This window comes from Vicugna pacos, unplaced genomic scaffold (genome assembly GCF_048564905.1).
Source record: "Vicugna pacos unplaced genomic scaffold, VicPac4 scaffold_76, whole genome shotgun sequence".
Taxonomy (NCBI): domain Eukaryota; kingdom Metazoa; phylum Chordata; class Mammalia; order Artiodactyla; family Camelidae; genus Vicugna; species Vicugna pacos.
This window is the reverse complement of record NW_027328757.1, coordinates 523054-537555: the sequence shown is the minus strand read 5'-3', so window position 1 is coordinate 537555 and position 14502 is coordinate 523054. Positions and strand designations below refer to the sequence as shown.

The 14502-nt window shown below is 38.9% G+C and overlaps 1 protein-coding gene across 1 annotated transcript in view; it reads right to left on the bottom strand.

Annotated features, from left to right (window-relative positions):
• The window catches only part of RNF128 (ring finger protein 128), a 76398-nt gene extending 66358 nt beyond the window's left edge, over window positions 1–10040 (bottom strand). Inside the window, exon 1 of the mRNA XM_031675501.2 lies at window positions 9635–10040. Within this exon, the coding sequence (XP_031531361.1) occupies window positions 9635–10040 (406 nt within the window). The remainder of the gene's footprint in view (window positions 1–9634) is intronic.
• Window positions 10041–14502: the final 4462 nt, after the last annotated feature.

Genomic DNA, 14502 nt, shown 5'->3' with positions numbered 1-14502 from the left:
AATGTATGAGAGTCAGAGGGAGGCATATTTTGGTGTAACTTGAAAAATAACTTTCTCAAAGCTTCAGATGTCCAGTAGTGCATGGAACTACCTTGTGACATGAGTTGTCTGTCACTGCAAGTCCTCAAACAGTAAATGAATGGCCACCAGACAGGGTTTCAGTTGAAGGGACTTCTGAGTCCATGGAAGATTTATATTCTTTTGCGTTTAGTCTGTGAACCTATTAGTCTATGTTAATTGGGAATCCAGGAAAGACAAAAATAAGTACACAAGAATACATAAAAAGAGACAAAAGGCAAATGAATGTGACCTAAACTATGTTTATCAATGTTGATTAGGTGCCAAGCAAAGGAGAGACTGGGGTAAATTGTTAATCAAGAAAGGTTTCTGATAGAACATAAATTTTGGCCAAGATTTGAAAGTGAGAAAGAGACGGATAGGCGAAGAGGGAAAATAAACCAAGAGGGGGCTGACTTCATCAGCATCATCCCACGACTTCCATCTCTTGGAGTGTCTACTGTGGAATAGGCACCATGCTGAGGGCTTTCTTTCCATGTGTTAGCTCATTTAATCCTCGCAGCCAGTCTCTCAGGCAGTACTATACTATTCCTATTTTAGAGATGAGAGGACAAAGATGAGAAGACTGGAATTCAGAGAAGTTCAGTAACTTGTTCAAGATCACACAGCTAGAAAACAATAGTAGATCGGGTATTCATATCTGGATCTGTCCCCCTGCAAAGCCCGTGCCCTATACCCATGTCGTCCTCTTGAGGGATGAGAGAGAGAACTATGAAATGTAAAACTTGGGAAGATGGGACAAATAGTTGGCTCTCAGTAAATATTTCTTGAATGAATAAGGAAACCCTTGCTTTTTAAAGGGGAAAAAAACATTTTTTAATGTCTTCTTTTATTCCCAGTTGTCAGCCAGAGCTCGGTCTCCCTAAGAGCTTAACTCTTAGTCACTGCAGAGGCTCCCCAGGCCCGGGCTATGGATGTGTAAACAAGAAGGAATAACAAACACCCCAGGGCTTTATGCCCTAGCGTTTTACCGCACCCCTGCATCCCAGGTGGGTGATGTATCTTGTGGTGATATGTATCAGGTTAGAGCCCTAGTATTTCTCTTTAGGCCTTCTTTATGCTTCCTCTTTGAGCCAAAGGGCTGCAGTTTTCAGGGGAGAAAGGGTACATTTTGTGTGTGTGAAGTGGTCAGAGAAACCACACATCTTCCTTTAGCCAAAATGCAACTCCCCTCTCTCCATCTGAGTTCTGTTACAAGAGTTCTCCACAAAGCCCTTTGGTAAATACGGCCTTTTTGCATATCCTGGCTTTTTGACAAGACTAATTTTCTAAGAACATTTGCCTGTATGGTTGGAATGGTGCTGAATTTCTCAGAATTAACCACTGTGGCCTCCAACTGCGGCTAATCTTACTATACACAAGGTACTGAGCATTTAGATGCTGGTTATATCCTACATGAGGCTAATAAAAATAATCAGTGGAAAATTAATTTGACAAATGGTTTTTTGGTCCATGTAGACATTTTTTAAAGCTAAAATAATGTCAGACATCCTATTTGACTGATTCTACACTCCTCCTCCTCCTCAGCCTCCTCCACTGAATTGACTGCTTTGAGGAAAAGAACTCAATTTACATTTCCATTTGAAAGCTAAAAATATACACAAGTAAATGTAGATTGGATTTAATTCAATTCTAAAATGCAGGGCGTCCAGGCATTTAATCATTGCAATTTTGACATCCAAAGGCCTTGACTAGGTTTCTACCAGTTTTTACTAAAAGCCTAATCTCCTCAAATGCCAAGATAGGTAATTAGCATTAGTCATAACAAACAGATCATTTCCCAGAACACTTAATATATTAAAATGGCCCCAAAGAGTTTTTTTTTTCACGTGCTCATCTTTTTATAATGATTTCATGTTTTTATGAAACATCCTCCAGGTACCTATGTAACACCCAACTCAAGCCTCAATTTACCCCTGATCTAAGGCTTTAAAGAAGTTCCATTTGGACCCTTAGGGCTGGTTAGTTTTATACTCGGATCATTCTGCACCTGTGACCTTTCAGTGTGCTCCCCCTCCCTGCCCAAACATTAACATGCCCCCTCTTTCACCCTTGTAATCTGCAGCCACAGCTCTGCGACTCTTCTGATCTCAATTTTTTCATATTTTCATCTCTGCCAGATTCAGCTCTGCCCTTCTCAACTCCTCCAATACGACCTGCTCTCTTGCGAGTAATTCTCTTATGTTTTATATACAAGGCGAGCCTTCTAAACTGGTGAACAAAGTCCTGTGTTTATCTGAGACAACTTTATTCCTGAATTTAGTTTGAAGCCTTCACACTAATGCTTCCTGGTTTCACATTCATATCATCCTGAGTCATTGCCCCAAATGGAAACAAGTTTGTTTAACCTTCAATTCTGTGCTCCCCCTCTGTATGGCTCATTACCTTCTTCCATTGCTTTCCCCCCTAAATTTTCCACTGTGTCTTCTAGATCTCTGGTTACATGACACAGGCTTAACCGGTAAAATTCCCTCATTTCGTCTTCACTGAGGGTTATACTAAATCTTATGGCCCCTGACCCATCTCACCACTTCTCCTTCAGTTAGTTTTAGTAGAGGCAGCTCATCCTTCTGTACCCCACATATTTTAGGGCTACAAGGGGTCTCCTCACTCCCACATAGTGATTTCCAGGCCTCTTCCCCCTTCCCCCTCATGAATAAAACCCATTTCTTGAAGACTCATGACAGTCAGGAGACTCATGGCACTTGGTTTTACCACCTTCTGTCACTTTCCTCCCTGTTTGGTCATGGACCAGCCTCCCAGTCATTTCCCTACGTGTATGAAGACTTTGTCATTTGGATTGCAGTCATTCTCTCCACTCTAAGCACTTCCATCATCCAACATCTGGCCTCATTGTGACTCAACTTCAGGGACCTTTGTCTCTATTACATCAGAGTCACCCCACTGCTGTGGCCATACTCTGGACGTTATTGTCATCCTGATCTGCTCAACTACTGAAACTGTAACAGAAATACCCCACTTTATGACTGCCTACCCTGTAGCTCTCCCTTTTAGAGCTCAGTACTGATCTTTGAGTTCTCTGCTATCATCTTCTATAACTTTAACATTCATGTTGATGACCCTTCCAACACCATGACCTCGTAATTTCTTAATCTCTTCAGCTCCAGTCATCTTAATGCTTCCATTAATAGTGCTTTTTATATTCTGCCTTCTATTAGTTTTAGAAATATCAGTTATCCCTACTACATTTTCTTCCTTGAGGGCAATGATCTTGTTTTTGTACCATTTTTATACAATACCTTGCATAGTGTATGCTCACCAGAAAGGTAGTAATGTGTACTGATTAAAAGCAGAGATTTTGGAGTCAGGATATCAGAGTTCAAACCCCAGTTCTGCAGTCTACTAGCTGTATGACCATGGGGGAATTTAACCAACATTTCTATGCCTCAATTTCCTTATATGTAAAATGGGAATACTAACACTTTGTATCTCATGGATTGTGGAAATGATTAACTACACTTAGAAGAGTGTTTGGCACATAGCTGATAGAATATTTATTGTCAACAATCGCCTTCACAAAGGTTAAGGTGAAACAGTGCCATGCTGAAAGGAAAAAAAAAGAGCCCCCAATATTAGGAATAATGATACTTGACACAGTAACTTAAAATAGAAATTGAAAGCAAACAAATTATAAAACAAATATTCCTTTCCCTCTATTTGTACTTTCCACTGTGAAGATGCCAATGTATTGATTATTGCCAGAAACTAGTTTATTTAATTACATGGTGTCACTGTCATTTCATGGTGAAGTCATTAAAAGAGCACACAATAATAAACACTATTAAAATTTAAATAAAAATATGATATACATCTAAAAATCTAAAACTTTATAACTAATAGTATTATATTGTTAAACATTTATTTGATCATGGCAGACTCTGAACGTAGGTGGAATAGGTTGTTGCTTATTTGATGTGATAAGGGATGCTCTGAAATATGATTTCTCCCAATTGGCTGTTCCACAGTTCTGTCAAAAACTTATATTATCACCAGTTAGAAGTCAGGTTTGTTTGTTTAAACCATGCTGTTTCCAGGTACAAGTAAAATTCCCCCTGGGAGATTTTATCCAAGGAGCTCTGAAATATCTAACAATTATCTAAATGAGTAGGGCGTAGGACCCGCAAGTCTAGGTAGAAACGGATATAATTTATTTACATGAAGTCCTTCCTGTCTAGGGAAGGTAGTCTTGAGTGATGGAAGAGAGGTAGCTGGGGTAAGAGGACTTAGGAACCAAGGATTGCTGACAACAGAGGGAGAGAATACTAAAGGGGCATTCTGAGAGCAGGGGGGGAGTGGCCCTGTTAGGCTGGAGAGGTAGGCAGAAGGCAGAGCATACAGGTTCCTTTAGGCATGGTAAAGTTTAGATTTTATTCAAAGAACAAGGAAAAGTCGCAGGGGGGGGGGCTTTAAGAAGAGGAGCAAGGTGATCAGACGTCTATTTTTAGAGGATCATGCCAGCTGTCATGTTGAGAAAGCACGGGGTAGACAGCAAGGGTGGAAAAAGAAGCCCATGATGGAAGCCATTTGCAGGAGCCAGCGTGAGAGATGCTAGTAGCCTGAACTAGACTGGTGGTAGTGACATGGTTATATTTTTGGAGGCAGCATTATGTGAAAATATGAAAGAGACATGACTTAGGGAGAGGGAACAGCAAGTGCAAAAACTCGCTCATGTTTCTCTATTGGTTTACAAACAGAAGGAAGACCAGAGTGGTTGACGCATAGGCGTGTGGAAGAGAAGGGTGTGGAATAAGATCTCATCACATAGAGCCTTGTAGGACATGGCATGAAGCCTGGATTTTATTCTAATTGTAACTGACTTACATTTTTCATGGGATCGCTCTGGCTGCTGTGTGGGAGACCAGACTCTGTAGAGGGACAGAGTAGGTGGGAAACCTGTGGGGAGGCTATTGCAGTGAGATGGGTGAGAGATATTGGCCTGGGTTTGGATGGAAGCAGCAGACGTGGGAAAAGGGATGGATTTCAGAAATGCTTAGAGGGGGTGGTGGGTATAGCTCAGTAGCTCAGTGGTAGAGCACATGCTTAGCGTGCACGAGGTCCTGGGTTCAATCCCCAGTCCCTCCATTTAAAAAAATGCTTAGAGATTGAATCAGCTGAACTCTAGGTTTAATGAGATGTGGGAGCGTGAAGAAGAAGGTTTCAGGTACTTTCAGGCTCAAGGCAGGGGAGGGTTTAGTGGGATTGAGGGACTGAAAGGAGCCCAGTGTGGCTAGAGCTCAGTGAGGGGGAGTGCGGGGAGGTGAGAGAAGATGAGGCCAGGGTGGGAGGCACGAGCCAGCTGATTCATGGCCGGGTAAGGACATGGAAAGCATCTGAATTTATTCCAAGTGCCTTGGGAGGCTCCTGAAGGGTTTTAAACAGGGTATGACTTTTTTTTTTCTAGTAAGTCACTTCGGCTTCGGTGTGAGGAGTAGGCTTGGAAGGGGAGCAAAGGAAGCCAGGAGATGCTTTAGGAGGTTATTGCAGAGGTCTGAGGAAGAAATCTTGTAGATGGCTACACCTGGACAGATTTGAGATTCATTTCAAGTGGAACCGATCAGTTTTCTTGAATTCAACACTTCCTGTATGTATACATCTGAATCTAAACCTTATTGAAGTTTTTATCTTCTCACCTCATTTATATACTATGCTTTTATTTCCTGTCTCGTTTCTAGAAAAACATTTTTCTAAAATATGTGAGTTTGCTGCTCTGATTAAACCCTTCCTTTCCATGCACTTAATTGCTTGGGAATTGGTGAGTTTGGGGGATTCTGAAATGCTGCACACGTCACCCCGTAAACCCATTTCGTTGAATGCGATCAAAACAATCAAAATGTAAGAACCATTTTATTCCCTTCAAATTACTGACTTTGTGGAAATAAACTACATTCAAATCTAATCGTTTCTTAGGGCTATTTACTTACTAATACTATAACTTTCAAAACCTGTTCAGTCAGCAAGCAAGTACTTAACATATTCTGAATTTGCTTCTTTAATAACTGAGGAGTCCTGACTTTTCTTGCACAGCTGGGACAGAACTGACTGGATGTCTCTGAAGCATTTGGAAAGGGTTGTTACAAAGCTACCTAATTACTTAATTACATAGCATATCCTATTTCCAACCCCATCACAATGCCAAATCAAAACACATTGCAAACTGGGAAACTTAAAGTGAAAGGTTTACCTCCAAGTACTAGGCTACATGCCATTCCTCCTCAGTGGGAGCTCTTCTCAGACTGGAGTTTCACCCTTCAGAAAACAGATTCTGCTAGTAGAAGGGGTATGAATGGACGGACTGGGTCCAGGAGTAAAGATATTCTGTACCCACATCATGAAACCATGGGAGGCAAGGAGTATAGAAGCATCCCTTAGGCTTGTTGAGGACCTTGAAGCTGGGCTCTAGGGGATGGGGAGGCACCAATATGTAAAGTGACGGGAGAGAGAATGTATTTGTACAACAGTAAGGGCATGGGCATCGTGTATTTACAGTGACAAGAAGGCAAGTCGCCCTTGACATCTGGGACCTGGCCTGGTACTACCCATTAGGCTGTGGTGTTTTCTTGCTGAACCTAAATAATTTCACAGAGCATCAAGAGTAGAGAAGGCCATTCTGTAACCATGAAGGACCAAGACAAAACAAGACCACTCCATCATTATGTCTGAACCCAGTCAAAATATGAACAGTACCCAAGCCACAAAAATGACCAAGCACCTCCCATCCTGGCCAACGTGAGTGATGGTTGCTTCTTCACCAATTATAGCTGTAGCTTCTGGATCATCTTCCCAACTTGCACGTAAGATGTATTTAGAAATCTAGTCACAGAATTATCCCCATTTTCTGACAGCATCCAAATCCAGAACAAAGCCAGCTAAAGTGACAAACTCAACCTGGTTTTCCGAAGAATCTCCTGGTTTTAGCACTGAAAGTCTAATGTTCCAGTAAGTCCCTCAGTTTCAGGCCAACTGAGATGGCTGGTCAATGACCTGCTTCCTTAAACTCTCCCTCAAATCATCTGAAGCCAGCCCGAATCCCGTACATCCTTTCTCACACCCTCTTATTGAGACACCCCTTTGTTGCCTCAGGTGTGCATTCTCCCTTTGCCGCAGTAAGTCATAGACCCAACTTTTTCAACTACAAATCTGTTCCTAGTGGTCTTTGGTTGGAGGGCATTGACATCAGTGAAAGTAAAGAGGCACAACATGGTGGAAAGGCTAGTAAGTAGTCCCAGAGGCTAGAAGTTGGGGGAACCAAGGAAGGAGGGAAGGGCCACAGCCCTAACGAGGCTAGAGTGTGGTTTTCTGAAAAGGTGGTTTTCAGAGATGATAAAAGATAAGGTGATGGAAGGTAAAGCCACGAGCTTTTGGAGGAGGAGGAAGAGTTGTGGCCCCACCCTCTGTGCCTAAACGAAACCCTAATGAAAGACAGTGAAAACCAACAAAGGTTCGCTTATATTATAAAAGGATGACTCAATCTTTAATGGTCTAGAGGCTGATCATAGAGCTTTTGTATCCATACTTCCTTCCCTGTGTTTGTTAACTGCATCATATAATAGTTTCTACATAAGGGAAATTTTTGTGAGGAAACAGTTCCAATGACACACTAGTTGACAGGTCTTATAACTGCAAAACACTTAACTTACAATTTTAATTCTTTGGGGTTGAGATCATTCAGTGTTAAAGATCAACAGTCATTAAATAAAATAAAGGCCCTAAAACAGTGCCTGACATATAGTAAATGGCAATAAATATTAACTACTACAATTACTATGATTATGCAGTGTGCTTGTTTTAAAACAGGGGCAATCCTGTAGTTTTTAAAAATGTTTTTGATTACATGTCCTTGATCATATTGGAAGTATATATTCAATGAAAAATTTAATTGCCTTGTTTCTTAAGCTCTGCTCATAGACATATATTCAAATGACTGTGTGCATGCCTTTTCGAGAGATTTACTGTAACTGGTCTTTGGTAAATCTTCTAAATTCAATGTCTAGGTACCTACTTTCCATCAGTTGTCCTCTACTGCATGTTGTAAAGCAAGTTTTGAAAACATGACTACTAGTTTGATACTGTTGATACTTTACAAAAAGCAGAGGAGTGAACAGCAGAAGGCGATTGTCCCCATAAAAGGAAACCTAGAATATTCAGAATCTCTAAGTTGAAACAGAAAGGAAGTAGGTTCCTTAGAACAGGTTTTAATTTCTAATTTTCAACAGAAGTCTGCCTCACTTTATTTCTACAAAAATAAGCGTTACTTGTAAAAATATAGGAACATGCCAGGAATGCTTACGGAGTGCTCTTCAAAACAATGTGTGCGCCTGAGTTCTGGCAATGTCCTGGATATATTTCAAAAAGTAGCAAGTAGAGTTTTGTACATTTACAATAATTTTGTACTGCTAAAGACCTTCTTACCTGGTTTTTCGATACCCAGAAGAACAAGCAGCTTGTTTTTCCAACGTTAGTACTAAATCGCTATGTTGTATATATACAACCTGGATGTTCCAATCACTCTACTATTCTTAACACAAATTTGATTTTCTCTTTACCAATTTTGAAATCTGTTTGAATTAATTTACATTAATTTTCTCGGAAGCCAAATTTCATGGTGATAATGCCAGTTATCCTGATACTGTGTTCTGCCAGCTCTTACTCTGTTTGAAATTACCATTTTCCCCCACTCTGGCCAAGTCTGGAGTCAAAAATCCTTATTTATACCCACACACAGTATAGAAAACTTGGGTCATAAGTCTACTTCCTCCCTGGCTTAAAAACCACTTATTTGGAAAGTGACATATTTTACAAAATGAATAAAATAAAAATAATACTAAAAAGTAAATTCTCTTACAAAGTTAATAAATTAGATGATTACATTTTCTTAAAAAGTCATAAAAATACATTTTAAGGGGAAGATTACTTTTGATGTGAATTACAGAGGTATTGTATTTCAGCCATACTGTTTTCAACATATAATGTTTCTTACAGAGTAGTTTCATATGTATTAGTCCCACAAACAGATTAAAATCTCATGCATACAGCAGATAGTTGAATTCTCATTTCTATAAACATTTTACACACTTACAATATGCTATTATCTCATCATAATAATGTGGCTTTGCAGTTACTGCACACTTGTGAATACCTACAACCTCTTTGTGTGTGTGTGTGTGAGAAATTGAATCAAACTGAAAAGCACAAATTAAGAATGAAATCAAAATATTTATGTTTTCTTTAATGTTTACAGTTAAAGGCACATTTATTAAAAGCAACTATATAACACACGCTGAGAAAACTAATAGAGCTAAGAATATCGTGAAAGAAAACAGGAACCACTTCAGGAATGGCTTTTGCCCTTGGAACAAATCAACTACGAACATTAAGTAATGGTAAAGTAATTCTGAGTTGTGCCGGGCAAGAAAATTTAAAGCACACTTGTTTTACAGCCTTATTCATTGCCAGATCCTAGAGTAATTCTAGATGGAATTATCATTTAAAGGTAAACAAAGACATTATCCCTCTTTGGGAATCGGTTATTACTTACCGAAATTTGCCATCTGTAACGTCTGGTTCTCAGTCTCCGGACCATTGTAAATCACAACAGCATCAGCATTTCTTCTGCCTGCTATTTGAATTTTTTCTGCAAATGTACAATTACCTCTTTCTATCAGCGCAATCCAGGGCTTCTTTGTATTGGTAAACTCAGTGTTGTAGTTACAAGCTTGGTAGTTATTGTTCTTAGGGATGGCCACCACCCCCATTGCATTAGCCACTGGTGAGGCTAGTCCATAAACACCACATTCACATGTCTCTGTTATAGTGTGGTTGCTGGTTTCATTGTAATAAGTCACAGTCACATAGGCTTTCGTTGAAAAAGACGCTGTGATTTTAAATAAAAAGGTAAAAATTACCAGCAGCCGAAAGCGACTAGACTTATTCTCCTGGCTCATTGCTCATTCCTTTGAGCATAAAATTTAAAATGTTTGCTGATACTTCCAACTACCAGTCACCATTTGTCCACTCAGGTCCCTGCTAAGCAGAAGTTTGAAATTTCAGTTGCGAGTGGGTAATTGATCTCACCTCTAGCAACGTAAGCTCTGAATACATCAGCTCTATTTCACTTTACTTATCTACATTCCCTTTTGCTCCGCCTCCAACTGTGCACACCTGTAACCCTTAACCACGACTACCTTAGCAATAAATAACACCATCAACTTTATTCTGCGTGTTAACTTATCAGGATTGGGTGATTTCCTGCACTGACATTTTTTCCTTCTTACTGTTCCAGTTAATGAACTTTCATTAACATGGAGTGGACTGGAATGAGGAACTGGACTCCTGGGAATCCCACGTGACAAGACTGAAAGTCACCTCTCTCAGAATCTCTAAAACACCAAACTGGTTTTCCAAGCCCTGCTAAAATATGCTATCAACCAGTTCAGCCGGAAGTAAGTTGAGAGCCATCATTTTATTGCTACGGTATTAGTAGGATTTATTTCACAGCCCTTTTTCCTCTTCTTTCTTTGTGGAATTTTTCTTAACAGGCTCCCCAAGGAGTATCTTCTGCTACCTTGTTTATTCATCGAAAAGTAAACATATTCCAGTTGCTAGAGATCCTTTCCTTTCAATTATATGCCTTTACCATGGTAGGCACTCAAATATTTGCTGATTGGTTGATACCTGAGTTGATGCATTCCATTAATTTTTATGTCCCGTGTGTTATACTGTAACAAAAGACAGCTGAAGGTTTATTTTTTAACATTTAGAATTTGTAATTCTAGTTCTTTCAAATGTATAGACAGATTTGTTTATTTCATTGCCTCCTTTATTGCAAGCTCTGTTTTTAATCAGGAGAACCTTGGACACTCACTGCACTTGGACATACATTGCTATGGGGTCAACTGGTCTGGGTAAGTTGCTGGGAAAAGGAGATTGAAGTATGTGCCAAGGGCTAGTGAAGGAGCAGATGAATGGACAGCAAGATAAACAGAGATATCAGGAGTCTCATTGGGCTAAGAGTCAGCAAACTAGATAAACAGGCATCAGGCTATCGGAGAAGCAGAAAGACACTAGGCCAAAAGGAAGGCAGGCACAATGATAGTCTGAAGTCCAAGGAAAATAGTCTGGAATCAGAAATACCACTAGAGTCAAGAGGACAACAAAAAGTAGGAAAATAGGACACACTATTGAAGGAGATGGTCAATAAATCTATTCCCCACACCCTGCCTCGCTTCTTTCTGTTCTTGGGCATCTGAGGTATTAGTGTTAGACCAGACCCTGAAGGTGGGAACCAACAGTTAACACCAGAGGAGGGGAGCTCAGGGAATCTGCAGTAGAACCTGATGAATAAATCCCAGCAGATGCACAATACAAATATAAACCTTTCTATCCTCATCGGGGTACCCCTCCCCTACAGACTTGGTATTAGTAGCAACATACGCATAATAATCACTTAACAATTACTCATGGAATTGAACTGAAAAGTTTAAAGGTCTGGTGTATTAGCTTATGGTCTACTTCAGAGTAAAGGCAAATGGTTTATTTTACTATTAGCACTACCACTTTGATGTTAAAACTCATAATAAGGTCTATATTCACTAGACAAAGAAAATTATCAAACTGAAAACAGAAGCGTTATCGTCAAAAGCATTAGTTTGCTGATTGCTAATAGACATCTGCGATAAATTCAACATTAGCATTCAATAGGCAATTCATTAGTAAAGTCCTAGAGATTTGATTTCACCTTTCTACCAGTTATTAAATTGCGTCTAAAGGAAAATCACTATGTGCTCTTAAAATGACAACTTTCTGTAACACTTTGTGGCAGTGCTGGTGTATTAAAGAGAACTTTGCTAAACTATTTTAAATTGCTCTGAAGGCTGATGTGCATGACTTTATATAGTAACCAGCATTATATGCCTTGTGTGTAAGTGCGTTTATGTTTCCTTTTATGGCTTTCAGAGAGTCATAACCTACAAAGATAGTTTTAGATTGTTTTTAAAATTTTGCAGTTAAATAAAATTAGTCCTGGAACAATAAATACCCATCAATGCAGTTTTCCTGTTAATGCTTAAGGTAATTTGCTGGAAGGCGAGTGGTCTAGTACTTATGCAGTATTTTAAAAATTTTGTCTGTGGAACATCAACATTAGACTCACTTGGAAATTGATTAAAAGTGAAGATTCCTGGGTCCGACTCCCAGTCAGCCTGAATCAAAATCGGAGGGAACTATCTAGAAATTCACATTTTAAATAGCTCTCCAAGTAATTCTTATGCACTTTACAATTTAAGAACTCTAGATCGTACAACTTGTACATGACAAACAGCACGGAATCGACAGATTAGCTGTTGTCATTTTATGTCAACCTCGCTGTGCTTCAACTTCCAATCTATAAAGGTTTGATGTTTGTTTGTACTTTAGGTCGTGCTCTGAACATTTCTGAAGTTATCTTACAAACCAAAAGTTGTGCAAGTGCTGACACTGCAACAGCTAGTGTTAGATCCTCAGGAAAATAAAGACCTCTTTCGGACTTCTTCTCCATTTACACAATGAAAGAAGTTGGATTAGAGTTGATCTCTCAAGTCTTTCCCAGATCTGATAAGCTAGAACTCTATAAAAATAGAAGTTGTTTTGAAACTATCAATTAAAAAATTTTTTCCTTCTTATCAGCACAATTCAGGATGAAGCTGCACTGAGGGTAGATGAAACGATAGCATCTAGATAGAAGGTAAGTTCAAAGTACTGGGTAAACCTTGAGCTCTAACAAAACTAACAAGGGCTTGACCCAGTACTATGTACCAGTGGTTTGCAAACTTGTCTGCACATTAGAATCACCTGAGGAGATGTTAACTGCCTTCATGCCCAGGCTACACCCCAATCAGAAACTTGGGGGGTGGCGGTGACACATAGGCATAGTAATTTTTAAAACTCCTCAGGTGATACCAATATGAAGCCAAGTTTGAGAACCACTGCTATGTTTCAAACATTTAATACTACTGGATTTTTTCAATTACTTAGAGTTTAAACCTTAATAAATATTAAGTATCTTAGCAAAGGCACATAATTAGTAAAGGCATAGAGAAGGGAATTACTCATCTCTTAGGCAAAGAACACTTCAAAATTTTCCATATGATTGAACACTAGCTATGGCAAACCCATCATTTAAAGATGAGGAAGCATGGGGCTGTGTTTCTAATTAAATGTAGGTTACCCTTTGATTATTCATAGCCAACTTCCAATTCTGGGCTGGGTGACTCTAACCTGCTGTATGTTCAAAAGGAATAAAAAATAATTTTAATATTAGCTCAAGTCAAATAAAAGAAATGACTGAGATCTGATATTACAACATCTCTTGACATCCAAAGTCAAATATGTCTAGGACCATACAACAGTAAAGATAACTGAAAGTCACCCATATTTTATTAGGTTCCTAAGATAGTGCCTTTGTGATTTGGGAGCAAAGAATTTTTTGTTAGATTTTTTTTCCTTTCAGCAGGAATTTGTTAAGAACTGCACCATTAGAATCAGGCAAAATGCCTGAATCTGTATTTTACTATGACCTCCAAAATTTATATGGACTATATCCTCTTCTCTGACTCTCATTTGTCATCTAGCTGGTCCCCTTGTTTTGTTTTGTCTCCTGCATTAGTAAGGTACCTGAAAAGGTAACAGTGAAATAGCAACCAGCTCAATTATAAACCATATTAATGGCTTTGAATAATAAAATTGGTTATAATCTATAGTCCATATTGGCAGAAGGCATCTAGCTATAAACATCAAATATTGTTAGTGTCACCAAATAAGGGTTTCTAATTTCTTAAAAGTTCTTTTCTTAATATGAATAAAATTAATGCAGGATAATTCCAAAAAAGAAATAAAAGTGGCAGAGAGAACACGTGCTCAGATTCTTCTTTTAATAGCCTACCAGAGGATTTCAAATGTGCAGATTTCATGTATCATGTAAAATTAGAAACTTCAGTGAGAGACTGTGGTCCTGTGGTAGACTATGGAATATTTCATAATTTACGAATTGATTTGTTGATACAGAAGTGACATCACAGTAGTGTATTTGTGTTGCTTTGGAATCAATGAGCACATATTGTCACTTGAAGATAAGTTCTTCTGATGGTAGTTTGCTATTTTTCCTAGGAAATGGCCACAGTAGCTATCCAGTTTTGCAATAACTGGAAATGTGGACACAGATGTTTAACTCCAAATATGGATAGAAACATTACTAAAATATAAAATACATCGCCATGGGAGTTGTTTTTAAAGATCCTAAATTTTAAAAAAGAGTTCATGTTTCCCATTCAAAATGAGAACAGAAATTACACCTGTTGAAGTATGTAGTTTTGAAATCGCAGCCTGAGGTTTTTAGTCAATAGCTTTTTAAGTATTAACTTTTCCCCTTCC